General features: G+C 44.1%; 1 protein-coding gene and 2 non-coding genes across 3 annotated transcripts; 2 read left to right on the plus strand and 1 right to left on the minus strand.

Moving 5' to 3' along the window:
• The first annotated feature begins 1332 nt into the window (after positions 1-1332).
• Positions 1333-1493, plus strand: LOC125517761 (U1 spliceosomal RNA). The gene has a single exon (XR_007287789.2). It is a non-coding gene; the product is annotated as a U1 spliceosomal RNA (small nuclear RNA).
• A 2381-nt stretch (positions 1494-3874) lies between these two features.
• On the minus strand, positions 3875-4594 carry LOC147965793 (uncharacterized). The gene has a single exon (XM_087526930.1). It carries the CDS (start codon positions 4475-4477, stop codon positions 3875-3877), a length of 603 nt encoding a protein of 200 aa, XP_087383056.1. The 5' UTR covers positions 4478-4594.
• Positions 4595-6529: 1935 nt separating this feature from the next.
• On the plus strand, positions 6530-6691 carry LOC125517773 (U1 spliceosomal RNA). The gene has a single exon (XR_007287790.2). It is a non-coding gene; the product is annotated as a U1 spliceosomal RNA (small nuclear RNA).
• Positions 6692-17607: the final 10916 nt, after the last annotated feature.

The following is a 17607-nucleotide window of genomic DNA, read 5'->3' on the forward strand; positions in this document are numbered from 1 at the left end:
CCATGTCAATAATACGCAGCTCATTATTCTTTTGCATTTCTAAAGAACTATGTTTGCTGTGGCAAGCTTATTTATAGAAGCTGCTACCATTTGAGCATTTTTGTTAAATAAAAATTTCCACTCATCATATTAAGGATGTGTCTTTTTTAATCTTTTCTTTGTACCAGTTGAGTTTTCTTTTCTTTTCTTAACATGATCTTGTCAGTTCTCCTACATCATCTGGCCATTTCTTTAAATTCTGTAGATCAAGCATCACCAAAGTTTCTTTGAATTACAGAAACCAGACTTACTCCTGAAAACTTTTAGCCCATCTAACTGATCAGGTGCTAATTTAAAACTTCATGCAAGCTGTTTGAAACTGATTTGCAAATAACTCAAATTCAGTATGTGCTGTGTCAGTAGAACTACCGCGTCACAAACAGGAACGTGCATTTTCTTATGCTGAATACTATGATCTGGTCACAAATCTGTTTTCTTAAGTGATCTCTTTATTCAATTTCGTGCTTACGGCTTCTCTATGTAATAGTAGTACTACAATAAGATATGATGGTACACTGAATTTGACTGCGTACGTGTTGAGCTACTACAGAACCTGAAGGAATCATACTAACAGAAATTTCTGAGATGGATCCGTGTCACATCATTTTCGAGCCAACTTGTGGATTCGAGAAGCCATACCGCGTTCAACTATGGGCTGGAAGCCAAACTACATTCTTGTTTGGCACTGATTATAACAACAATCGACAACAATTTGCTAGGGTGTATTCCTCCTTTTTTTAAACAATACTGTTTTTTATGCCTTTTTTTACGTCTAAGGTGATTACATGCATATATTTGTAGGGCCTTAAACGTAAGATGTAAAAACATCATGCTAGCACCTTCAATGTTTGTACCGACCAACAAGTATTGTTCTTTTGCTACCAACAGTAGGACCAAGAATCGAAGAATCTGTGCAAACTTCAGCTTCTGAGGGCTTTTGTCAAATCTTTGTGAAAGGATGCCTTTGAACGTGTGATTACTCTTTCTTTTTTTGAGCATTTGAAGGTGTGATTACTCGTACGGTTTCTTCCACGTTGATGTCGGTCTGACGGGCCAGCTTCAGACTCCATACATCTGGTGCATGGGCCTCCAGTCCAACCCATAAAAAACAGCCCGGTTGGTACCGACAGGCCCATAGACGCTGTCCTTTCTATTCGAACTCCTCATCCAGGAAACCCGCAGCGAGCACCAGGCGAGGCATACTTTCGTTTCGTTTAGTACCACATCCCCTGTCGAGGGACGTAGCAGAGGCAGCGCAACCAATATAAGCAGGGCATAGGGCAACCTTGAAACATACTTACCTGGACGGGGTCTATGGCTGATCAAGAAGAGCCATGGCCTAGGCTAGTGGCCCACATTGCACTTTGTGGGTGCGCTGGTTTACCATCTCCCCTTTGAGGGAGAGCGGATGTCATAATTTATGATAGAGGGGGTACGTGTTCGCGCGGCCCCTGCCAAATTTCAATGTTAAGTTTTTGTCCTTTTGATTTGTAGTTTTGTTGTTATTCTGCACTCTCTTTGAAACTGTGTTTGACATTATGCTTTTTCTCGTATCTAACACTAAAATGACAAGAATTTTGGGACGGAGGGCGGCCCCTGGCAGTTTCAGTTCGAATTCTGCACAAAGTCTGAACTTAGTTGCTCTGTATTTTGAGTAAACACTGAAGTCTGAACTTGCTGAACTGCACGGCGTCAATATCTGGAGTCTGAAAGCAACTACAGTTCACAACACATCGCTTACTAGAAAGAAAAACCAGGCACCGTATGTTGACAGCAAAGATTTCTTCTGTTCAACATACTGCTTATTTTAGTAGCACGTGTTCCTTTTCATGCGGAATGCTTTTTCTTCCCTCTGTGAAAGAGACAGGTTTAGATTGAGATGATTCGTTAAACAATGCGGAGAAAAGTAGAACTAGCTTGACTGCAAATGAATGAGCAAAACTCAATTGACAAATATGTATGAGCAGTACTCCAGGCAAAGAAATTCAAGCATAAGTAGGTGACTGATTGAACGCGTGCCCTCCATAGTTTCTGTCGTCTAAAGTTATTGGTGAACACTATGTCATACTCATGGATGCCAATATAAGGTCAATTTATCCTCCTTTGAATCTACACATACCAGGATAAGGTCAATTTATCCAAAATAAATCAGACAACAATCTGAGACGCATTCATTTTTTTATGGTCCCTAATATTCTTCCATGCATGTTTATGGCTAGTACTCCTGTTCACCAACTTTTCCAATGATGGTGTTTGGGTCAAAATCAAACATAGGTCAGATAATATGGACGTGGTTGGGTTTTGGTAAGATATAAGCATACAGGAATTAGTTGTACCTACCCATTCACGGAATCGACTAGTTGCATAAATTATATCAGAAAAGACTAGGCAAAGTTCATATCTGTCAGCAAATTAATTCCCTTGTTGGCTCGGATTGCTTCAAGCAGACTACAAACTAAAAAAAAAATTTACTTAAATCTAAGATAATACTGATGACTGCACAGAACAGAGCTGAACTGTGAGGGAAAGGAGAGACAAGAAACTGTTAATAAACCTGGTTTAGTTCACATCTGATTGCGCAGCTGTATTCCTCTTATAAATTTAATATAGCCCAGCTTTGTGATCTCTCAACAACCACGAAACGGGAACGACCCTGTGATCGGAATTCCAAGTTTCTCCTAAACATGCAAGCATTCAACCTATTCATTAAAAGAGAGTAGGAATTAATGAATTGGTTGAACACGTTCGCGCGTTTAATTGCGTAACTATATTAATTGATTTTCACCGTTCAACACGGTCATTCAGTACATATCTCTCGTGACACGTGTTCTTTGTTTTCATACAGAGAAGATTATGAAGTATGAACATGAGAACTGTAATGGTAAATATGACATGTCCAAACTTTGCAACTGTTCCTAGTTTGTCGGTTCATCGATGCAGGAAACCAGTTGAACATACGTACATAGTTACATGAACTATTGACTTTGTTGTTCTTACCTACTTTATTGACCGTCATGATGACAATCACCCGATGCAAATTGGGAGACATATATGCCTTTTATAAGGGCACTGAAACAATTGGATGCATTACAAATTCAGGTGGACATCTTCAGGGATAACGTGTTACGCTTAGTACATAATCCTAACCATTCATGCTAACCTGAAATGACAGTGTTTCTTTAGTTTAATAGAATGGGATATACAGAGATGGGGTCAGTATGACCAAGAAGAGGTAAGAAGAGTAAACAGTTTGTTGATGGAATGGACAAGAAAGGTGGTTTATCTTCCTACTGGTATCCCATCAGTATAGTAGAACCGTACAGTTTAGTGCGAAGTGCTATTAGGTTACCACGCGTCTCCAACTCTGATGAGCAGGTACAGCATCAAATTCAGTAGATTCAGATGAATATATTACCATCTATTTTTCCGTTATATAGAAGAAACTGGTAGAACCAGGGATCCTACCGGACCTGCTCCGTAGGTTGTAGGGAAAGGATGGAGCGGGGGCGAGGCGATGAGCGGGCGCGCCGGCGGCTGGGCGCCGGCGCGTAGGAGGAAGATGGTGGCGGCGGCTAGGGTTCCGGCTCCTCTGGGAGCCGGGCAATAGGGATAATAATATTCTTATTGCTTAATCTCAAAAAGAGTCTTACAACATATATTTATAACCTAGATAACTTGCATACGAATTAACCTAAGATAACTTGTGGGATAAAATTGCCCGGTGGGCCTTCTACGGCCGTAAGCTAAACCGGTCATAACACTTCTCCCTGCCTGCACAAACAACTCGTCCTCGAGCTGTAAGGTGGGGAAGCGCTTGCTGAACTCCTCGAGGTGATCAACCAGCGTCAAACACCTTCTCGACAGCTGGGGCGGCCAGGTCGGCGGCGACGGCGTCCTTCGGAATGTGGGCTGTAACCTCCAGGTAGAAGAGTCGCGGGCAGGCATGGCCGGGCGTGTAGGGCTCATCGTAGTTGAAGCACAACCCTTGGCGGCGACGCTCGAGCAGCTCGGCTGAGGTGAGCCGGCGGAACGGGCGCGCCGCGGTCGCGGCGAGGGGTGCCGCGGAAGCCTGCGCAGACCGACCCTGCACGGAATCCGGCCCGGGTAGCGACCCAGCGGTCTGGGACGGTGATTCCTGCTGGATGGCCACCGCGCAGCGCTCGAACGCGCGGGCGTAGTACATGGCCGACTGGAGATCCTGGGGTCCCCGAAGCTCCACGTCCACGCGGATGTGATCCGGAAGTCCACCGACAAAGAGGCCGGCCCGCTGCTGCGCCGTCACGCCCGACGCATGGCATGCCAGGGCCTGGAAACGGTCGGCGAAGTCCTGGACCGTGGAGGTGAAGGGAAGGCGGCCGAGCTCCGCCAGGCGGCTCCCGCTAACCGGAGGCCCAAAGCGAAGGAGGCAGAGCTCGCGGAAGCGCTCCCAAGGGGGCATGGCGCCCTCATCCTGCTCGAGAGCGTAATACCATGTCTGGGCCGCGCCGCAGAGGTGGTAAGAGGCGAGCCAGGTACGCTCCGATGCGAGGGTGCGCTGTCAGAGAAAAAACTGGTCGCACTGGTTGAGCCAGTTGAGGGGGTCCTCCATGCCATCATAGGTGGCGAAGTCGATCTTGGCGAACCGTGGTGGTGTCTGCGTCGGAGCGCCGTGTCGAGAGGGCTCTGAGGGGCGGAGCAGCGAGGCGGGTGGCGCCTGGTCGGAGTACTCCGGGTAGGGACCCGCGGAGCCGGATGGCCCGCCGAACTGTGGGAACGGTGTCGGCTGTTCTGGAACCATGGTGTAGACCGGTGATGGCGAAGACCCAGCCGCCCACGCCGGTAATGGCGACGGAGAGGGCGAAAACCGGACCTGGTGTATTGGCAGGCCGGTCGGAGCGGCGGACGGCAGCTGGCGCTGGGCAGAGGTGGCGCCTGGAGCTGCAGCGGCTGTTGCGTCTGCTGTGGGTAGCGGCCAAACGCGGCGGAAACCGGTGTAGATGTCGGCGGCCACGGTGGCCAGAGCTGGCCTGCGGCTGGGGACTGCTGGAGGTGCAGCAGCGGCGGAGGCCCGCTGGTGTAGCCTGCCTGGAACGGCAACAGGGGCAGTCCGCTCGGGCCAGACGTGGCCTGGATCGGCCAGTGCGTCGCCGGGTGGCTATAGGCAGGGGGCGCAGCCGGCGGGGTGGTGTACGGGCTGGCCAGGTACATGGAGATGCCCTGGACGGCCGTCACGAGGTCCTGCAGGATGCTGGTCATCTCCTCCGGCGTGAAGACGGAGGTTGTCAGCGGCGCGGAAGTGACGGTGGCCGGCGACGCGGAGGTGATCGGGGCCGGCGACGTTGGGGACCCGACAGTGGTCATCGGGGCAGTGGTCATCAGGGCGGTGGTGCCGCCGGGCAGCGTTGGCGTGGATGACGATGATGACATGATCGCAACTGAGTCTCTGGATACCAAATTGGTAGAACCAGGGATCCTACCGGACCTGCTCCATAGGTTGTAGGGGAAGGATGGAGCGGGGCGAGGTGATGAGCGGGCGCGCCGGCGGCTGGGCGCCGTCGCGTAGAAGGAAGATGGCGGCGGTGGCTAGGGCTAGAGGCGGCTAGGGTTCCGGCTCCTCTGGGAGCTGGGCAATAGGGATAATAATATTCTTATTGCTTAATCTCAAAAAGAGTCTTACAACATATATTTATAATCTAGATAACTTGCATACGAATTAACCTAAGATAACTTGTGGGCTAAGATTGCCCGGTGGGCCTTCTACGGCCGTAAGCTAAACCGGTCATAACAGAAACATTGAACTCGCGCGGAATGATAAAAGGCGGGAATAAGAAATCTTTCTGACAAAAAGCAGCAGGTTTCTTTTTCATTAACTAAAAGCATCTTTGACCGGACCCCCCATTTCCTTCCTATATGTCGAGGCGGACAATCCAGACACTGCACGGACCAAAAACGGCCGCCCAACCAGACCCCGCACCCAGCCCATTCCCAAAGATCTTGGACAAATCCAAAGAAGGTGAATAATCAAATTCAAACCCTCGTTTTCTTATTTTTCTTCTTTATTTAACCATAGATCCCATTTGTCCGGGGTGTCCGACACTCCTCGTATCCGGTGGATATAAGGCGGTCCGGACGCAGTGGCCACGTCGGATTGGTTAACTCTTTTCCAATGGACACCAAGAAGATGTAGGATCTACACATCTCCCATCCCATCTCAAATCTCAGCCGCTGCTCTCCTTTTTTCTTTTTGACAAGAGCCGCTGCTCTCCTCTTGGCACCACCTATCATGCCACAGGATGATACATCGACCCGGTTAACTCTTTTCCAATGGCAATTCGCCCCGGTTGGTACCAATAGGCCCATACACGGTGCCCTGTCCGAATTCCTCCTTGTCCCGGGAAGTCGCAGCAAACACCAGGCGAGGCATGTTTCCGTTTAGTACCACATCGCCTGTTCAAGGAGGGAGCAGAGGCAGCGCAACCTATAAAGGCAGGGCATAGGGCAACCTTGAAACATACTTACCTGGACAGGGTCTATGGCTGATCAAGAAAAGCCATGGCCTAGGCTAGTGGCCCACATTGCACTTTGTTGGCGTGCTGGCCTACCATCTCCTCTTTGAGAGAAAGTGGACGTCATAATTTGTGATAGAAGGGGTACGCGTTTGTGCGGCCCCTGCGAAATATCAATTTCAAGTTTTGGTTGGTGCTTTTGTCCTAAGTCTCAACTCTGAATTGTCTGAGTGACCTTGGGCTGATTTCCATTATAGTCCTTAGTCTGAACTCTGAAATTGTGAGTGGCCTTGGCTTTGTTTATGTTGTCTGTCTCGTACTGGAACCAATTTAAGTTTGTCTTGTACTGGAGCCAATTTAAGTTTGCATCTTCTGTTTTGCAGTTTCATCCTTGGTCTGTGCGACAGTGACATTGGGTTTGTTCCTATTTGTCTACCCTGTATTTCCAGTATGCACTGAAGTCCGAACTTGCTGAACTGCACTAAGAGCGAGCATACTGGTAATGATATGGGATAGGCGAAATTGTCAGTCCAGGATTGACAGTTGTCCAAAATTTGACTGCTCGGCGTCAATATCTGAAGTCTGAAGAACAACCACAGTGCACATCAGATTGCTTACTAGAAAATAAAAAGTGGCATCTGCTCAACATACTGCTTCCTTTAGAAGCACATGTTTCTTTTTATGCAAAATGAGTTTTTTTTTTCTTTTGCGAAAGCGACAGGTTTAGATCGAGACCGTCAAACTATCAGGAGAAAATTTTGAAGTAGTTTGACTTTGACTGTAAATGCGCTTTGTGTACTTTTCCTGGTTTCTTATCTGAAGAAGATCACGCCGTGCAAGCTGCAAAACCTGAATAATAACGACAGCATGCATTTCACAAAATTCTGTAAAGAGGCGAACCCCAAACCCCCCAGCACGGCGCAGCAGCAGCGTGCGAGGCAGCAACGGTACCTCTCATCAGGAGCTCTTACTCGTCTACACCGAGGCAATCACCTCCGATCTGGGAAGATGATAGCTAGCATAAAGAGGGAGCTTCTTTCGGTACTTAACCGTAGCATTAGCCATGTGCAAATTGTTTATTTACTGAACTTTTTAGGCTTTGTACAGTGGTCCGATGCAAGTATGGATATCCGGGTGTCATATTCCTTCAAAGCTCAGATTATAAATATGTATGTGTAGTACTCCACGGAAAGAAATTCAAGCATAAGTAGGTGACTGATTGAACGTTTGTGGTGCATGATTTATGTCAGCTGAAGTTATTGGTGAACATCGTGGCATACTTTGGATACCAAGATAAGGTCAATAGATCCTCCTTTGATTCTAAAATACCAGGATATGGTCGATTTATCCATAATAAAGTAGACAACAATCTGAGATGCACTCGATTTTGTATTGTCCCTTATACTCTTCCATGCATGTTTATGGCTAGCAGTCCCGTTCACCAACTTGTCGACCAACTTTTCCAATGATGGTATCTCGGGTCAAAATCAACACAGGTCAGATAATATGGGCGTGGTTGGGTTTGAGTAAGATAAAAATATACAGGAATTAGTTGTACCTACCCGTTCACGGAATCGAGGCTAGTTGCATAAATTATATCAAAAAAGACCAAGTAAAATTCATATCTGTCTTCGTTTAAAAAAAAATCCATATCTGTCTGCAAATTAATTCACTTATTGGCTCTGATTGCTTCAAGCAAGCTACAAACTCAGAGGAAAATTTCCTCACAATTGAGATGCTGATGACTGCACAGAACAGAAGCGGAATGATGATGGAAGGGGGACAAGAAACTGTCAATAAACCTTGCTTAGTTCACATCACTCCAGAATTGCATAGCTGCATTCCTCTTGTAAATTTAATATAGCTCAGCTTTGGGATCTCTCAACGACCACAAAACGGGAACGGCCGTGCGATCAGTATTCCAAGTTTCTCCTAAATATGCAAGCGTTCACTAGAAGAGGAGACCAGGAATTAATCATGCATTCACCGTTCAACACATTCATTCATTACATATCTCTCGTGGCACGTGTTCTTTTGATTTCATACGGAGAGGATCATGAAGTATGTACACAAGAACTTTGATGGTAAACATGAGGTGTCGATACTTTGAAATATTTCCATCTCACCTGAATTTGCGGGTCCATGATGCAGGAAACCACTAGAACATAGTTACATGAACTATTGACTTTCTTGTTTCTTACCTACTTTAGTGATCGTCATCACAATAAACTTGATGCAAACGGTGAAATATATGTGCCTTTTGTAAGGGCGTTGAAACTGTTGTGTGCATTATAAATTCCGTGGACATCTTCACAAAGAACGCGTTAGGTTTAGTAAGTACTCCTAACTATGCATGCTAACCAGAAATGGAAGTGCTTCTTTAGTTCAAATTGTAAAAGATTGGGAGATACAGAGATGGGTCAGTATCAGCAAGAAGAGGTAAGAAAAACATACAGTTTGCTAAAGGATTGGACCAGATTGTTTATATTCTTCCTATCAGTGTCCCTTCCGTGTAGTAGAAGCGTACAACGTAGCGCAAAGTGAAACAGATTTAATACATTCAGTAAATAAACAATTTGCACATGGCTGAATCGTGTGATTAGGTAGGCTACCAGGTTCAATAGAGAGTCAGAAGAACTTTCCATTAGGGAAAAAGCACTGCACTTCTCAAGATACGATTAAACAGGGGAGATAATAACTTCACTGCATGGTCGCACGAGTCCTGACGCTCGACCGAGCTTCTTTAGAGTTCAGACTTCTGACTCCCTCGTGGTTTTTGCAGCCTGGGAGTTCTCGAAAATTTGCGTCTGGTGGGGGGTGTGGAAGCAAAAAGGAACGTCTGAATGAAGGAAGCGGAGGTAGCATCTCCCGTCTCATTGAGCTGTAGGTGAACTCGAATGTATATCTTCAGTCCAAATACACTGGTGCATACAGTTCGTATTCCTCAAAGGACTGCGCATATCTTCAGTTTTCAAATACACTAGTGCAATCTTCAGATTGCATCCTTCTAATAATTAAGTAAGAGAAAGTTATGGTATTTGTTGGATAATGAGCAACTCATTCTTTACTGAGGGCCAAGGGCCATTACATATACATGTGAGACAAAGTGCAGAAAGCCCCTTATACAATGGGGCTATGCCAAACAGAGACTATACACATCTAACACCCCCCTCCCCTCCAAACTCATGATGGATCAACAACACTGAGTTTGGAGAGGAAAAAACCATGCTGCGCTTGAGTCTGTGCCTTCGTGAAGAAGTCAGCCAGCTATAACTCAGAGGACACATAGTGAAGAGCGAGAGTCTGATCCTGCACAACAACATGTACAAAATAGGCATCCACACCGATGTGCTTGATGAGCTCATGCTTCACCGGATCACGCGCAATACTGATAGCACCAGTATTGTCGAACAGTAAGGGAGTCGAGGTAGCAGCAGACACACCAAAATCCTCAAGTAACCACCGTAACCAGATCACCTCAGCCGTCAACATAGCCATGGCTCGCAACTCGGCCTTGTACTCGAGCGAGAAACTGCAGTCTGTTTCTTTGTCTTCCAGGCAATAAGAGAGCCACCAAGAAAAACACAATAAGCAGACAGTGAGCGTCGATCAGAGGGATCACTAGTCCAGGTAGCATCAGAGTAAGCCTGGAGCTCAAGAGAACTGGAGCGGGGAAAGAAAAGGCGCTAAGAGATCGTGCCACGAAGATATCGTAGAACACGGAGGAGGTGACTATAGTGGACAGAGGTGGGGGCTGAGACAAACTGACTCAGGATGTGGACAGGATAGGAGATGTCAGGACGCGTAACAGCAAGATAGACAAGGTTGCCAACGAGGTGACGATAGCGAGTGGGATTAGGAAGAGGGTCACCATCAGAGGCACGAATCTGAACGTTGAGCTCCATAGAGTCACAACTGTGCGCTCATCACCGAGAGCAGCGCGAGCAAGAAGATCCTGAATATATTTTTCTTGGGAGATGTAGAAGCCATCAGAGGTCGAGTATATCTCAATCCCAAGAAAATAGCGAAGGGGACCAAGATCAATCATGAGGAATTGTTCGCGAAGGCGAGCCTTAACAAAGGCAATGTTCAGCGCACGAGCCGTCTCAAGTAGGTGACGGTGCTTACGTTCGGCAACACCATTCTGAGCATGAGCACCAGGACATGAGAACTGGGCAAGAGTACCCTGTTCCGCAAGAAAACCACGCAACAGCTGAGAGATAAACTCACCAGCGGAGTCAGCACGAAAAGTACGAATGGGCGTGGAAAACTGGGTGTGAACCATGGCAGCAAAGCGTTTGTATATAGAGAGAACCTCGCTACGAGATTTCATGAAGTAGAGCCAAGTGTAGAGAGAGAAATCATCAATAAACAAAATATAGTAGTGATGACCACCTTTCGAATCAAAGGGAGCAGGACCCCAGACATCAGAATGAACTAAGTCAAAAGGACGCTGAGATATCGACTCACTGGTGGGATAAGGTAGCTGGGTCTGTTTTCCAAGTCTGCAACCATTACAATGTAAAGAAACATCTCTAGATACAAGCCCTAAGAGACCCTGACGAACTAAAGAAGACAAGCGAGAGCCACAGATGTGACCAAGGCGATGATGCCACTGTGAAAGGACCACGATGTCGCCTAGAGGGGGGTGAATAGGCGTTTTAAAATCTTTTACGGATTTGGCTATATCCTAATGCGGAAATAAACTAAGCGGATACTTTTCAAGCACAAATCCTAAATATACTAGGCTCACTAAGTGCAAGAAGTAACTATGCATATGCACAATCCTATATATGGGATCAAGTAAAGCAAACAAGGCATGCAAATTTACACATAGTAACTATGCATATGCACATGCCTACCAAATTCCTGGGAGATACACAAATGGACAAATGAACACATAACCATTAATACTTCCAATAACATCACTAGGTCATTCATGTTGTCCAAAATAAATCAAAGTGACAAATCAACATATGATAGCACACAAAGTTCAACATGTGAACAAAGGAAAACCAATGAGCATATATGATATGCATTGCACACATACTGATAGGAATATTTCACTCAAGTAGATATAAGATACTATAGAAAATGAGATAACAAACTCCAATAACTCCATACAAACTAATAAGATGAACTCGAACAAAATGGTCTTTCGAGTTATTATGCAGCATAGAAACCACATAAGTACATGATCATCTATACTAACACAAGCATAACATGAGAGATTAGAAATAAACACAATGCTTGGATAGCATATTATTAACATACCAATTAGATAGATCATCATGTAAAGCAACAACTGGAATAGCTTTAATCAAACGATTTTCCAAATATGTTTTTTTAAGATAACCAAATGCAAAACCGCACAAGAATGCCATACGTAAATAAGGCATTGCAAGCCACGGCGATATAAGATAATCTCAAATATAAATTCTAAGTGGCATCCCTCAATTGTTCATATTAACAAGGATTGTGATATGCACAAAGCATATCACTCCCCCATAATATGATGATCCATGTATTATCCATAAGAGGCAAATGAAACCCAACTAAGGATAATTAATGGATGAGAATTTGAGTTTCAAATGAGCTTTACACACCACATAGTAACTAGATAATATTGCACTAACAATACTAGGTGGTATCCCACATATATACACATTTAAGTTTTGTGATATGCGTAAACATAGCACTCCCCCATAATGTGATGATCCATTAATATCTCAAAAGAGCCAAGGAAGATTCAACTAATGAAGCAATAAAGGCTCGAAACCACACACACACAACTATATGACAATCATAACAACCTACACATGCTAGATAACACAAATCAAGCATACTAAGAGGCACAACATTAACAAATACATACTGGGTACAAAACCTAAACATGCATGGGTCTAGTAACTTTCAATGTAGACAATATAAATACAAGTTACCGCCAAGAGGAGCATTGGAGTGACAAATATGACGATAATTCACTTGACTTGGTTTGTATCATAATGAATGGCGAGAATAATTTTTCTTCATGAATTAGCCAAGTCTCCAATGCCCTCCACACACCTATTGATAAAGTTTCATCTCGATGGTCCCCAACCACGTTGGGTCCTAAGAAGTTAGTAACAATAGGCTTGGCAACCCAAATGGTCTTATCCACTTTCAAACCACTTTGGGCACCAACATACTTGGCAAACATATTACCATCAATATCCTTTCTAAGTGAATAATGATCATTGATAATTGGAGGCTTAGAGATGTTACCGCTGGGACATGATGAAGCTATGTGTCCCTTCTTACGGCAAATATATCAACATGTACTCCTCATTCTCCTCTTCTTTACTTTCTCAACTTGGGAAGTAATAACATGGTTCATCATGGATAGTGGCCGTTCTTCAACTTGAGGTTGAACTTGAGATTGAGCTTGAGGCCGCTTCCCATGTAGCTTCCCTTCATAAGCCCTTTTCTTCAATGGACAAGATCTCACATGATGTCCAACCTTTTTGCACTTAAAGCAAGAAATGTTGGACTCGTTCTTGGCTTGGTCTTGCCCCCTTTTATTGTTCATGGATTTCTTCTTGTTGGAGTGAAAACTATGTCCATCATCGCACTTTTCCAAGTCTTTCTTCAAACTAGTGACTTGGCCCTTGAGCTCATTAATTTCCTCTACATGGTTAGTTTCAAGACTAGAAACAAGAGGACTAGTGGAAGTAGAAATTTCATGGTTAGAGCAACAAGACAAGGTAGGCAATTCATCATGAGGTGTATCAATATCATGTAGAGAGGAAGTGCAAGGACTAGCACATGGAAATAAGGCATTTTGAGTAGAAGATGTGCTAATATCCACATGAGACTCACACGATTTTACCTTCGTGAACATAGCCTCATGAGCTAACTTTAGCCCATCATGAGAGATTAGAAGATCCTCATGAGTGCCCGAGAGCTTTTCATAACTTTCTTCCAATTTCCCATAATTGCTAGTTAGCAAATCAAGTTGAGTCCTTAGCTCAACATTTTCTTTCAACATCGGTGCCTCACACAAGATCGAGTTAGTAGCAGAAGCATCATTATCAATATGAGAGGAGCATGTAGAAACTAGAGACTCCGCATGAGTAGCTTGAAGTTCCTCATGAGACTTAGAGAGTTTGGTGAGCTCTCCTTTGACATTCTTGTAGCCAAGGTCAAGGTGCTCAAAATCCTCTTTAAGCTTACAATGAGTAACTTCAATCTCTTCTTTTAAAGACCTCAAGTCACTAAGACATTGATGAGCCTTAGCAAGTTCATGTACAAGTTGTTCATTTTTCGCTTGCTCGTTAAGAAATAAGTCATTACATTTTTGAAAGCAAGCAAGAACATCTTCGAACATTTTATAAGTGTTATTTTTAGCTCTATGAAGAGTTTTCCCAATCTCATCGAGATTTTGAGTCAAGTCATCATCATCATCCTCATTACAACTATCATCATTATCACTAAGAGAAGATGATACCTCGTCATTACCTCTTGCCATGAGGCACATGTGAACAAAGGGGGTTGATGATGATTCTTTTGGAGAAGAGGGTTCTTCATGGATCAAGCATGCCTCATATTTCTTGATTTCCTCTACATGGTTAGTCATAGAACAACTAGAGGAAACCAAAGCATTTCTATCATGGCCACATGGGAGATCAAGCATATCATCACAAAGGAGCTTAACACCATCATCACAAAATATTTCTTCACTGACCATGTCATTACCTTGTGGCACGCCACATGTTGGTGAAGTGGAAGATATTGAAGTATCCAAGTAATTGGAGGTGGAAGCAATAGAGAGTTCTTCATGATTTAAAAATGTGGAGAACTCCTCCATTAAATCCCCGAAAAGAATATTGTCTTCATCAAGATTGGACCCACCATATATCTTCAAGTTTGGTCCAAGCCTCATGAGCCGACTTGCAAGTCAAGATATCCTTAAACACTTTGAAGGATATAGCTTGGTGAATGGCACTCAAAACTTGACTATCAAGATGCATATCCTCAAGTGATGGAGATTGTCCATCCTTTAGATTTGAATCCCCTACAACAACAATCCGCAAAGCATTTGGACCCATGGCCCGAAAGTGACAAAGCATGTGTAATCTCCACATAATGTAATTTGTGCCATTAAAACAAAATGTGTCATCGTGCACTAGTTCACTAGTCGACATCGTTACTCTCTAGGCGGTGAAGCCTAATAAGGAGAGACCGGGCTCTGATACCAATTGAAAGGACCACGATGTCACCTAGAGGGGGGTGAATAGGCATTTTAAAATCTTTTACGGATTTGGCTATATCCTAATGCGGAAATAAACTAAGCGGATACTTTTAAAGCACAAATCCTAAATATACTAGGCTCACTAAGTGCACCAGGATAAACAAGCTGAGAACAACGAGGATATGAGTAAGCACAAGTAAGTCACACAAACTTACTCAATGTATATCACGAGATATGGAAATGAATAATACACACAACCACAAGTAAGCAATACAAGCTTACACAAATTGTATCACAATATATGGAATTGAATGATACAAGCAAACTCAAGTAAGCACTACAAGCTTACACAAGTTATGTCACAAGATATGGAAATGAATGTTACAAGCTAGCAATTCACAATAAGCATAAGATAGAACAATAGTAGAAAGTATGAATTGCGAATATAAAGTGTAGGCCTAAATAATCTCTTCAAGGGAATGGCCAACACAATATAATGAGGACAACAAGATATAGTGAATACACGGTCAAGTGACCAAAGTAAACCACAAGTAAGGAGTTAGGGTTAGGAATAACCAAAGTCACGAAGACGAGGATGTATCCCGATGTTCACTTCCTTGGAGGGAAGCTAGTCACCGTTAGAGAGGTGGATGTTACCACGAAGGCACACCAACGCCACGAAGGCTCATCCTATTCTCCTTGAGATATCACCACAAAGGCGATTCTCATCCACTAGTGGTAGACCTTGAGGCGGCCTCCAAACCTTCACAAACTTTCCGGGGGACAAATCACAAGTCGATTCCTCACTGGAGCACTCTTACCCCCTAGGAGTCTCCAACCTCCAAGAGTAACAAGAACAAAGGGGAAATGCTCAAGACTTGCTCAAATCACGAATTCCTTTGGTCAAGAGAGGGAGAGGGAGTGGATCTTTCACTTGATTGGAAAATCTCTAAAGAACTCTCACGAATCTCTCCGGGATCTAAGATTTGGTGTAGGAGAAGTGAGAGGGAGCCACTTGTGTTCTTGGGGTGATTTGGGATGAAGTGGTCAACCCTCTACCGGATTAGTAGAGGGATATATATAGAGGGCCTAGAAAACTAGTCGTTTGTGAGTAAGTGACAGCGCCGGGCCGAACATCCGGGCAAGGGCCGGACCTCCGGGCAAGTGACGGACATCCGGCGGGCACAACCAACATTTGAAAACAGGTTCTGGAATTTGCGGGCCGGATTTCTGGGAGGATCCTGGACATCCGGGGCGACCCGGAAGCCCAAAACTAAAACATGCATAACTTTCACATCCGGACTCCGATTTTGATGATCTTGGGCTCGTTTTGAAGCTATGGAAAAGATCCAGGTCCTCACATAGAGAACCACCCAATATAAGCCAAAATGGAGGGTGCAAAGCATGCAAGTGTTATACATATACTTTGGGGAACCTAGTTGGCTTTGGATTTTCTTTTGAGATATGTAGGCATATTGTATTTGTATTGGATAGGATTGAAATATGCCTATGTTGGAATATGATGTGAGAAGAATAGAAAAAGATGATGTTGACTCGAGAAAATCCATCACTAACCCCTTTGATCCCCTCTTAATAGTGCGGGATCCCTATAACTCAAGAATCATAAAAGAACTATGCTAGATAGCTACCGGAAACTCATTCTTGAGCATATATCCTTTTCGATGGTCATCGATCCTCACATCTAAAGCCAAAGGAACTAATACCTTTAACTAGAGCCTTTCACTTGAGCTTTATATTGATGTTTCTTCATGGCTCAAGTTGAAGGCAAGACATTGGAGAAGTCTTCAAGTAGCTCCCCCATACACAATGTGGAAAGCTTTGCTTTGCATTCATCTTTACTTGTCCATCAGCATTAGTTACTTGGTGACATACTTTGATGAGCACAAAGCTTTCTTATGAGAACCAAGCTCATGAGAATTACCTAACCCACACAACATAAACAACACATAGTATGGGTTAGTACACAAAGCGCAATCGATAAATTCTTACCATGCCACAAGATCTCATGTGGCACATGATATGCGCTTGTGTGTTGACCATCTTAGAGGTCAATCTTTGATCTTTATCTTGGTCAACATTTATCTTTGCTCCATGATTAATATTGATGTCTTGAAGGCCCTATTGATATCTTCACTATGCTTCATTTCTTCAAGACATAATAACCAATATCTCAATTCACCATGACCATGTCAAGTTTCTCCTTGAATATCATATTGGACATCATTTTCTCGTTCTCATGCTCCAACATAGTATCTTGAGAGGCACAATGAATTATTCACTTGAATTACTTGCTTCAAGACATAATAATCCATGACTCAACATATGAGCTCATATTGATCCTATCTTCAAGCATATGTAGAATTCTTCTCTTTAATCATTCTCCCAATATCTTGATCCATCATGGTTCAACCCATAAGCCTTGATGCATGCACAACAATATGTATATGGCATTCATTTTGAATTCATTCTATCTCCTTCTTGCATCACCATGGAACAAACATCCTTTAGTTCATCCAATATTCTTCATGCATTGGAAATGGAACTTTCCTTCAAATGTATAACTCAATGCAAACATTAGTCCATTAGGATTGTCATCAATTACCAAAACCACACATGGGGACTACATGTACTTTCACACTGCTGGAAGGACGCAGATGAGGAGGCAGCAAGAGCATGGGAGCTGGCAGAAGTGGTGGCAGCGGAAGGAACACAAGGCTAGTCAACTTCCCAAAGGCCCTCTGACTCACAGCGCCGGGGCCAGCACCAACCAAAGCCTTGGTGCGACGATCCTGAATGGAGCAAGAGTCGGTATCAAGAATGACACGACAACCA

The sequence above is a fragment of the Triticum urartu genome, chromosome 6A (assembly GCF_056163025.1).
Source record: "Triticum urartu cultivar PI428250 chromosome 6A, HENAU_Tu73, whole genome shotgun sequence".
Lineage (NCBI taxonomy): Eukaryota > Viridiplantae > Streptophyta > Magnoliopsida > Poales > Poaceae > Triticum > Triticum urartu.

Excerpts from the sequence above, each read along its gene's own strand:
- LOC147965793 (XM_087526930.1), bottom strand. The coding sequence starts at position 4,477 with ATGCCCCCTTGGGAGCGCTTCCGCGAGCTCTGCCTCCTTCGCTTTGGG.